The sequence below is a fragment of the Drosophila yakuba genome, chromosome 3L (genome assembly GCF_016746365.2).
Source record: "Drosophila yakuba strain Tai18E2 chromosome 3L, Prin_Dyak_Tai18E2_2.1, whole genome shotgun sequence".
Classification (NCBI taxonomy): Eukaryota; Metazoa; Arthropoda; class Insecta; order Diptera; family Drosophilidae; genus Drosophila; species Drosophila yakuba.
The window spans coordinates 10687277-10696603 of record NC_052529.2 but is presented as its reverse complement, the minus strand read 5'-3'; the positions used below and the strand labels follow the sequence as shown (position 1 = coordinate 10696603).

The following is a 9327-nucleotide window of genomic DNA, read 5'->3' as shown; positions in this document are numbered from 1 at the left end:
GAAAATAGTTTTTCATATTTTTTGTTCAATATTGCTCTTTATTAAAAGTTAAAGGCGGTCAAAGATCGATGAAGTTGCCGTCACGCCTTTCTCCACATGGAGAAGTCTAGCCGCAGCAGGCGACGTCATCGTGCTTGTGCGGAGCCTGCACGTCATCGGCGAGTTTAACGCTGCGGACAACCGGGTGGTGGTGGTGGCCATCGCCCACCAGTGGTGCCTCGTTATCGTTGAGTTGGGGAAGGGCTAAAATGAATGGGAAGCAGTTAAGTAGAGCAATGCGAAGCGTTACCCATAGCAATCCTTGCCAGAGGCCATGAAGAAGGCGAGGCCCAGGATGAGAGTGCAGACGAGTAGGAACTTCATGGTAAAGCTGGCTTGATGTACAGATGGCTTGGTTGCTTCTGATGCCTTGGAGCTGCTCCCACTGGCTATTTATACAGAACGCGGCTTTCTGGAAACCGCTCTAAATTTGCAAAAACACTTGTCGTTGCACAATCTGGGAGCACCTCATTAGCTACAAATGAATTGATATTGAAATGTCGCTTGGTGTATTTGGCAGCGATGGGTAACGCCATTAACGAAACTCATAAAGCTTAACAATTGATTTCTTCTCTTTTTGTTTTTTTTTGTACAATGGAGCTTCTATAATTAAACAAAAGTAAGGGGGAGGGAAATTATAGGTACTTTAAAATAACGCTTACAAAGCGTGGGTGTCCGAATCAACATAAAGGAAAAAAGAAAATTATAAGGGAACTAGCAATTAACTAAATAAATGTCCTGGAAGCTGGCCGCTGCTCATGTGCTGTTGTTGTTACTCTGGCGCGGCTTGAGTATCAGCTTCCCCGTGTCGTCACAGCTCATATTAAAGTCTCCCAGTACCGTTCGCGTTCTCGATGTAATGATTTGCGGCGCTATGACTAGTTTCTGTATGCCCAGGATGAAGAGGACGACTGGAGAGTAAGTAAAAGGTTTACAATATCAGTTATTCAGTTTGAATTGAAAACAGATTAGATTAAGTTGAATGGAAGGGTTCTTAATCAGTTGGACTATCAATACTGCGGCGATATGGTAAAATAACAACTTAGCAAGGGTATTAAGTCTACTCAAATACTATTAAGCAAAGCGCTACGATAAGTTTAAAGGAAATCTTATTTAGCTAAAATGTGAAGAAAGTATAAAGATTGCCATGTCATCATTTGTATGCTAAAGCGTTATAAAAGCCCAGATTATATAAGGGAATTCTACTTACAATAAATATCCAAAAAGTTGGATGTCAAAGATTTAGTGGTTTTGTTTGCCAATTTTCTAAATTTTTAAATAATTTTCTTAAAACTTCAAAGCTGAGTATCTCAAAATACACAGTATCTACTTGCTTTATGATATGAATATGATTAAGTACTGGTAAAAGACCATTTTGAAATGGAATCTAAACTATCCTCTATACCAGACAGCAAGTCTAAGGTTCAATGACCGCCGTCTTTGACTACGTTAAGTGACCTATGCACGGAGTACAGTAGTGGCTGCCCCGATTCTTACTCAATGTCAGGGTGGCGACTGTGAAGATGGGATGGATCCAGAGGGACTCCGTTAGCGGTACGACGGTGGTGCGCGGATCGCGTAGCCAGTACCAGGCGCTGATGGCGGTGCACATGGACATGGCGGAGAGGACAACTGCAAGAAGTTCTACGGTTATTACGGGCCGTACACTGTTCCCTGCTGTATCCATCAGCCGGATTCAACTTACTGCGCCAGCGGAACGTCGAGGGACGGTACGATGAAACCACTTCGGTGAGGCGCCGCTCGAAGGCCTTGAGATCTGCAGGGGAAGCGGGGAAAACAAACCCAGTTATGGTTGGTAAACATAGTCAGTGGCTTCCGCGTTCTCCGGTTAGTTCGCTTTTGCCGGTTAGTTACCTTCGCAGGCTGACGGTTCCATTGCAGCTATTTCCTCAAAGCTCGTGGCCGTCTTGATGCGATTGAATTTGTCCAGTTTAAATATAATTGTATTTATTGTTATTATTATTTGATGAGTTTCTCATAGCTTTCTTTCCTTTTTCTTATGTTTTTGATGATATTCCACGTTTGACAGCACTGCGAACGAGGTGCGTTACTCAACACTGGAACGCCAGCGACGTACCATAGAGGGTATTCCTCCTTCCACTGCAAAATGATTTTGTATCTAATTTAAAGTCAGTAATTTATTTATGTATTAAGAACAATAAAATATATTATACTTCTTATTATAATATAAATAATTTTCACAGAACGACGTTTGAATGATTTACCGTAACAATTACGATCCCACTAAATGGTTTTCTGCATACGCCCATGTGTTAAGGTTATATTTCCGACGGCAGAACGGTCACACTGCGGCAGCTGTTGCAAAAAAAAAGGCGGAAAATAAACGTAGCAAAAGCAGTGTATTTATAAGTAAAAGCAACAAATTTAAGGCGCTTCGAAGGCATTATGAATAGCACCAAAGTGCCGCCCGAGTGGAAGAGGCGTGTCAAGTCGGAATACATCAAAATCAGGCAGCAGAAGCGCTACAAGCGTGCCGACGAGATCAAGGAGGCGTGGATAAAGAACTGGTAAGCGCGGGAATGAGATGGTAGATGTCTGGCATGAAAAACAACTTAAATATATGTCCTTATCTCCTCCAGGGACGAGCACAACCACAATGTACAGGATCTGTACTGCGAGTCGAAGGTTTGGCAGGCTAAACCCTACGATCCGCCGCATGTGGACTGCGTGAAACGCGCGGAGGTGACCAGCTACAATGGCATACCCAGTGGTCCACAAAAGGTGCCCATCTGTGTAATCAATGCAGTCACCCCCATACCCACCATGTACACGTGGGCACCAACGCAGCAGAACTTCATGGTGGAGGATGAGACTGTGCTGCACAATATACCCTACATGGGCGACGAGGTCCTCGATAAGGATGGCAAGTTCATAGAGGAGCTGATCAAGAACTACGATGGCAAGGTGCACGGCGACAAGGATCCCTCGTTCATGGACGATGCCATCTTCGTAGAACTGGTGCACGCTCTCATGCGCTCGTACAGCAAGGAACTGGAGGAATCCGCTCCCGGTACATCATCTACCATTAAAACTGAAACATCTGCGAAAGCCAAAACGGACGATGATGATGGGGAAGTGGATGTGGACGCAGATGGTGAATCTCCCAAGAAACTGGAAAAAACCGACAGCAAAGTGGATTTGACTGTGATTGAGAAGAAGGAAAAGGAGGAGCCGGAGGAGACTGAAGATGGGGATCTTAAACCCGCTGTGGAAGATGTCAAGGACAAGCTGCCCTTCCCTGCCCCCATTATTTTTCAGGCCATCAGCGCCAACTTTCCAGACAAGGGCACTGCGCAAGAGCTCAAGGAAAAGTATGTAATTTGTTAATCAGGGTATGGTTTTCTACAACTTATTCTCTTTGCCAGGTACATTGAGCTCACGGAGCACCAGGATCCGGAGCGCCCCCAGGAGTGCACACCCAACATTGATGGCGTCAAGGCCGAGAGCGTTTCCCGGGAAAGAACTATGCACTCCTTTCACACGCTCTTCTGCCGGCGTTGCTTCAAATATGACTGCTTCTTGCACCGTAAGTTTAACCATGGGAACTGCCGCCAACTGGGTTACCTAATGACTTTACGTTTTGTTTTTGCTTTTCTTTTCTTGTTTGGAAACAATATTATCTTGCCAAAAACCAATCTGTACCATTTCTTAAACCCCCACCAAAAAAAAAAAAAAAAACGAAATTCCAAAATGTTGTATTGAATTAATTGCAATTTAGGTCACCATGTGCAGGGTGAGTCGTTGTTGTAGTTGTTGTTTCGATAACCACACGCACACACTCTCATGCCGTTTGCCCGTCAACGCCTCCGCATCCTCATCTCGCTGTCTATGAATTAATAATTTTAATAATCCCTCATATCCGTGGATAATTGGCTGTTTGTCATGTGTCTAAATTGACCACTCGGTGTTGCTCACCTCATTTCGTGTGGCTTTGGCATCGACCATTTCTCTCTATCTCTTCAAATGTAACCGATTACCCTCATGCTAATCCAAAAGCGTTTCATAGACATCAAGTGATATTAGCACGATTTAGTTATTCTAATCCCTATGCTCTCTGTTCACAGGCTTGCAAGGACATGCGGGCCCCAATCTGCAGAAGCGTCGCTATCCGGAACTGAAGACCTTCGCCGAACCCTGCAGCAACTCCTGCTACATGTTGATCGTAAGTTAAAGGTACTTTAAGGAATGGGATGGTTAAGTAATGATATCTTATTATGCAGGATGGCATGAAGGAGAAGCTGGCGGCCGATAGCAAAACACCGCCCATTGATTCCTGCAATGAGGCCAGCTCCGAGGACAGTAATGACAGCAACAGTCAGTTCAGCAACAAGGACTTTAACCATGAGAACAGCAAGGATAATGGACTGACTGTAAACAGCGCCGCTGTGGCTGAGATCAACTCCATTATGGGTTAGTTTTAGGTTAGCAAAATGGTTGTTAGATGTGTTTAACATTTTACTTTTCCTCTCCAGCTGGCATGATGAACATCACCAGCACGCAGTGCGTCTGGACTGGTGCTGACCAAGCACTTTATCGTGTTTTGCATAAAGTTTATTTGAAGAACTACTGCGCGATTGCACACAACATGCTCACTAAGACCTGCCGTCAGGTGTACGAGTTTGCCCAGAAGGAGGACGCCGAGTTTAGCTTCGAGGACTTGCGACAGGACTTTACACCGCCGCGCAAGAAGAAGAAGAAGCAACGCCTGTGGTCGCTGCACTGCCGAAAGATACAGCTGAAGAAGGACTCATCCTCGAATCACGTGTACAATTACACACCCTGCGACCATCCAGGTCATCCCTGCGACATGAACTGCTCCTGCATTCAGACGCAAAACTTTTGCGAGAAGTTCTGCAACTGCAGCAGCGATTGCCAAAATCGTTTCCCAGGCTGTCGCTGCAAGGCTCAGTGCAACACCAAGCAGTGTCCTTGCTACCTGGCGGTGCGCGAGTGCGATCCTGATCTCTGCCAGGCCTGCGGAGCTGATCAGTTTAAGCTGACCAAAATCACGTGCAAGAACGTGTGCGTGCAGCGGGGACTGCGTAAGAAACTTTGATATATACTCGTATTCCATGTTTGGTTCCTCAAGAGATATAAGCATATAATTCGTCTTAAAACTTAAGGGGTCAAATGATGCAACGGAGTAGATTTTGCCTTTCAACTAACTGATATTCATCCATTGCAGACAAACACCTGCTCATGGCTCCCTCTGACATCGCCGGCTGGGGCATCTTTCTTAAGGAGGGTGCGCAAAAGAACGAGTTCATTTCGGAATATTGCGGCGAGATAATATCCCAGGATGAAGCTGATCGCCGTGGCAAAGTCTACGACAAGTACATGTGTTCGTTCCTTTTCAATCTGAACAACGACTTTGTGGTGGACGCCACTCGAAAGGGCAACAAAATCCGGTTTGCCAATCATTCCATTAATCCCAACTGCTATGCCAAGGTTATGATGGTCACCGGCGACCATCGCATCGGGATCTTTGCCAAGCGGGCCATTCAGCCCGGCGAGGAGCTCTTCTTTGACTACAGATACGGACCCACAGAGCAGCTGAAGTTCGTGGGCATTGAGCGTGAAATGGAAATTGTTTGAGAACGAAAATCTTATCATACAAATTTAATAAAACTATATTTTTCGGAAAGAGGCCTAAACGGACTTAGCTACATTGGCTATAATTGGTTTGGGTCGCGATTTGAAGATCAGTTTATTGGTGCAAACAGCGCGCACAGTGTACTCCGTTCTCTGGCGACTCTTGTGCTCTTGGGCAATCGTGTGATCCAGCACTGTGCGCTCCGCTCCTGTGGTGGCGTTCAGCATACTGACATCCTGCGAGGCCATCATGCTCGTTTCCAGGAGTCGTTCTCCCTCATTGGACTTGGACTTTTCCAGCACCGCAAACGGTTTATCCAACTTTTGTTCACGTCCCTGAAGAATGTGATGGCCGATGATGAGAATCTGGATGTACAAAAAATGCAGATTATTTTAAAGCTTGTTAAACTATACATTTTATAATTGATTACAACTTACAGGTTGGCCGTATTTATTGTAGTACAGATCGCCAATAAACTGGTCGTGCATATCCTGGTTGCTCCTCACCTCCAGATCGCCTTGCAGCTCTATAATGGCCCAATCGCCTTTGCCAGCGTTTTGCCTAAATAACATAGTTGGTTTGGGTCACTAAAGTGTTAATAAGAGTACTTAAAAATTAATGTAAGCCCAGTTTCCATGAAAAACTTTACTTTCTTCTCAATTTTGGTCAGAATTTTATTCATGCTTCACAGTGATTAGTGACTTTCTCGAGTCTATCCCCTGAATTTCTTGAAAAGCGGATGCACGCTTCCAACATTCTTCTTGCGATACTCGTAGTAGACGGCGTCATCTCCGCCCGACATCGAGCTCAGTCCGCCAACGCGTCTCACAGTGCCGCCCGAGCCACTGGGACGGAAGCCCGGCTCGCCCGGCAGCTTCTCATCCTCGCAATCCAAATCGGAAGCGGACAGCACCAGCTGCAGCAGTTGGCCCTGCTCCTCCTGTGTGCCGTACATCAAATCCGAGTCCGTATCCATGCCCTTGAGATGCGTGATAACCTTGTAGCTGTAGCCCTGGTTGACCAAGAAACGCTGTCGCTTGCGGGAGTAGCTCATTTCCATGGTGTCCTGCGAGACGAGTGTGTAGAAGAAGGCGTTGTACTCCTCGGCAATCGCACCCTTCTTGGCACGCAGAATACGACCCAGACGCTGGGCCTCCTGACGACGCGAGCCGCCATGTGAAGAGATCTGGATAAGCACATTGGCCTCGGGCAAATCAAAACTGGTGTCTGCCACTTTGGACACGAAGATTGTATTAACCTAAAAAAATGCACGGTTGATAAATGTTCCCTAAATTGCTGAATAGTTGGCATTCACCTTGGAGTTGAACTTAAAGTTCTGGAGGATCTGGATACGCTCGTTCTGCGAGGTGGGACCATAGATGAAAGGCTTGTTCATTTTGATCGCATAGTGCTTCAGCGCAAACACATTATCCGAGAAGACAATCGTTTTGTCGCCTCGTTGCTCGTGATATTTAATAAGAAACTGGCAGCTGCGGAACTTGGAGGGATTCATCACATAGAGCAACATCTTCTTGGACGTCTTGGTGGTGAGGTATTCGCGATAGAACTCTGGTGACATGGGACACCACACCTCGGCGCACTGGACGCGTGCAATATAACCCTTCTTTTGCAGCTCCAACCAGTTGGCCTCGTACAGTTTGGGTCCAATGAGGAAGTTGAGATCCGCAATCTTGTCATCTTCACGCAAAAGTGTGGCTGTCAATCCCAGTTTGCAATGCGATTGTACGATGGTCAGCACGCGACGGAACATTTTCGCTGGAATGGTGTGCACCTCGTCCAGCACCATGATGCCCCATTCCTGCTCCTGCAGCCAACGCATGGTCTGCTCCGCTTCCCACGATCTCTTTTGAGTATGCGTTATCATGGAGTATGTGGTCACTAGAATTCCGCAACCCATGGGCTTGTCTTTTGCTTCAGAGGTGAATCTGCAAATCATGCTGTCATCGGCTGTGGACCACATCTTGAACTGCTGCTTCCACTGCTCCACGGAAACACCACTGTTGCACAGAACTAGTGCCCTCTTTCGTACGGTGCAGCATGCTGTGACACCCACTAGCGATTTACCTGCACCACAGGGCAGTACAATAACCCCAGAGCGAGCTCTTCCATTGCCGAACATCTTGCGCAGACTCTTCTCCTGATATGGACGCAAGACGGCAGCGGGCTTGAGGTCTATATTAATGTCTGGATTGTTGGTATCGTTGCGGAAATCGTACTCCGCCAGCAGAGGATGCTCTATCTCGATGCACCGCTTCTGGATCACCTCGATCTTCTCCTGGGCCACCTCAAAGGAAACGGTCTTCAGATTGGCCTCATCCTCGTCCTCCTCCTCCTTGTCGATCTTCTCGTAGAAGTCTGTGATATCTTCTGGCACTGCCGTGGTTCCATCAGCGGCCACAACTGCTCCTGCAGCTGCTGCAGGATCTTCTGCTGGCTTGTCTGTGGCTCCTGGTGGCATTTTGGTTCCAAATTGAGTAATGGCCTTGCCGTCCATAGTGCCCTGAATGAAATCCTCTCCCTCGCTGCGTATGAGGCGGCATTTCTGGATGACCGGGTCCTTAAGTAACTTTTGCAGCACCTCTGGATGCGGCGACTCTATAAAGTACTTGTTGTGCTTCAAGACCAGCTTGACCTTGCCATAGGATAGGGTGCAGAGTCGTATGAACTCCAGAATGCCTTCGGGAATGCTGGTCTTGCTCAGTCTCTTGAGGTATTCCACGATGTCATGGGTTTGCAGGCCCACCGAAACGGCGGCATATAAACTGTAGGCGGTAAGTTTATACTCGTGAATGTGTTCAGGCCGGCAGACGGGCTCCGAAATGGCGATCAGGAAGTCATGGGCATGCTTGTAGACGGGCGAGAAGGATTCCAGGAAGACGTGACCATTGGGAGCCACCCAAAGTGGTCGATTTCCGTGATCCTGACGCAATTGCATCTGCGATCGGTAATCTTTGGCGCCGTACTCATCCGTATTGATTTGATCGTCATTGGTCTCTGCATTCTTGGATGCTGCACCCGGAACTCCGTCCGATTCGGTGGCATCCAAGCTATCATTGTCGTCCACCAGTTGGGTGAATGCTTCATCCTCGGCACGCCGCTTTTTGGCTGGGAATAGTTCTTAGATTACAGCAAAGTTCGTTGGTTTTCCATGTGCCACACACTCACCGAACTTGTCCCCACCGCTGCGGTCCTTTTTTGACTTTTTCGGCGGTCCCATTTAAACAAAAATCGAGCAACAATTTCACAACAAATCCGCGAGCTCAACAAAGATATCGACGTTCGATAACTTGACTGAACTAAGCTATATAAACAAAGCAAGTATGGCAACGCCACCAGCTGAGTGCCCCGTGGAATACTCACTGTTTTTACCAGCTTTTATCTTATTTTAATAGTTGCTTTCAGCGCATTTCAGGCTACTTACGTTTTCACTACAATGGGCATCCTGTCTTGGTATTTTTAGTTGCAAATAGTTGATAAATCACGTATAAACACAGACAACAGCCTAAAGCCGCTTTCGACTCTTTTGCAACACTGAGTTATCAGTAGTCGATAACTTTGAAGTACCACCTTGCCACCCTGCGTAACTGCAGCTGTTTACGGTTTTAGAGCCACTGGCTTTTCAAACCGAAATT

At 46.7% G+C, this 9327-nt stretch overlaps 5 protein-coding genes across 7 annotated transcripts; 1 reads left to right on the top strand and 4 right to left on the bottom strand.

Moving 5' to 3' along the window:
- Positions 1-17: 17 nt before the first annotated feature.
- On the bottom strand, positions 18-456 carry LOC6533606. The gene is made up of 2 exons (XM_002094278.3): positions 306-456; positions 18-243 (listed from the first exon to the last, which is right to left on the bottom strand). The coding sequence occupies exons 1-2, from the start codon at positions 361-363 to the stop codon at positions 107-109; spliced, it is 195 nt and encodes a 64-aa protein (XP_002094314.1). The 5' UTR covers positions 364-456; the 3' UTR covers positions 18-106.
- Positions 457-525: 69 nt separating this feature from the next.
- LOC6533605 (nuclear envelope phosphatase-regulatory subunit 1 homolog) lies at positions 526-2092 on the bottom strand. 2 transcript variants are annotated; one of them, XM_015194699.2, is made up of 4 exons: positions 1915-2092; positions 1745-1816; positions 1537-1683; positions 526-950 (listed from the first exon to the last, which is right to left on the bottom strand). In XM_015194699.2, the coding sequence occupies exons 1-4, from the start codon at positions 1934-1936 to the stop codon at positions 796-798; spliced, it is 396 nt and encodes a 131-aa protein (XP_015050185.1). In that variant the 5' UTR covers positions 1937-2092; the 3' UTR covers positions 526-795. The 2 variants fall into 2 exon arrangements, with proteins under 2 accessions (XP_015050185.1, XP_002094313.1); XM_002094277.2 differs by having other exon boundaries at positions 1537-1671; positions 1915-2089.
- Positions 2093-2350: 258 nt separating this feature from the next.
- Positions 2351-5739, top strand: LOC6533604 (histone-lysine N-methyltransferase E(z)). Of its 2 annotated transcripts, XM_015194698.2 has the most exons (8): positions 2351-2588; positions 2661-3392; positions 3447-3607; positions 3800-3814; positions 4146-4243; positions 4302-4491; positions 4554-5123; positions 5267-5739. In XM_015194698.2, the coding sequence occupies exons 1-8, from the start codon at positions 2467-2469 to the stop codon at positions 5674-5676; spliced, it is 2298 nt and encodes a 765-aa protein (XP_015050184.1). In that variant the 5' UTR covers positions 2351-2466; the 3' UTR covers positions 5677-5739. The 2 variants fall into 2 exon arrangements, with proteins under 2 accessions (XP_015050184.1, XP_002094312.1); XM_002094276.3 differs by lacking the exon at positions 3800-3814.
- LOC6533603 (chromosome transmission fidelity protein 8 homolog) lies at positions 5672-9249 on the bottom strand. Its single transcript, XM_002094275.4, has 3 exons — positions 9117-9249; positions 6112-6235; positions 5672-6039 (listed from the first exon to the last, which is right to left on the bottom strand). Exons 1-3 carry the CDS (start codon positions 9134-9136, stop codon positions 5731-5733), a joined length of 453 nt encoding a protein of 150 aa, XP_002094311.2. The 5' UTR covers positions 9137-9249; the 3' UTR covers positions 5672-5730.
- Positions 6324-9002, bottom strand: LOC6533602 (general transcription and DNA repair factor IIH helicase subunit XPB). The gene is made up of 3 exons (XM_002094274.3): positions 8861-9002; positions 6990-8800; positions 6324-6932 (listed from the first exon to the last, which is right to left on the bottom strand). Exons 1-3 carry the CDS (start codon positions 8910-8912, stop codon positions 6387-6389), a joined length of 2409 nt encoding a protein of 802 aa, XP_002094310.1. The 5' UTR covers positions 8913-9002; the 3' UTR covers positions 6324-6386.
- Positions 9250-9327: the final 78 nt, after the last annotated feature.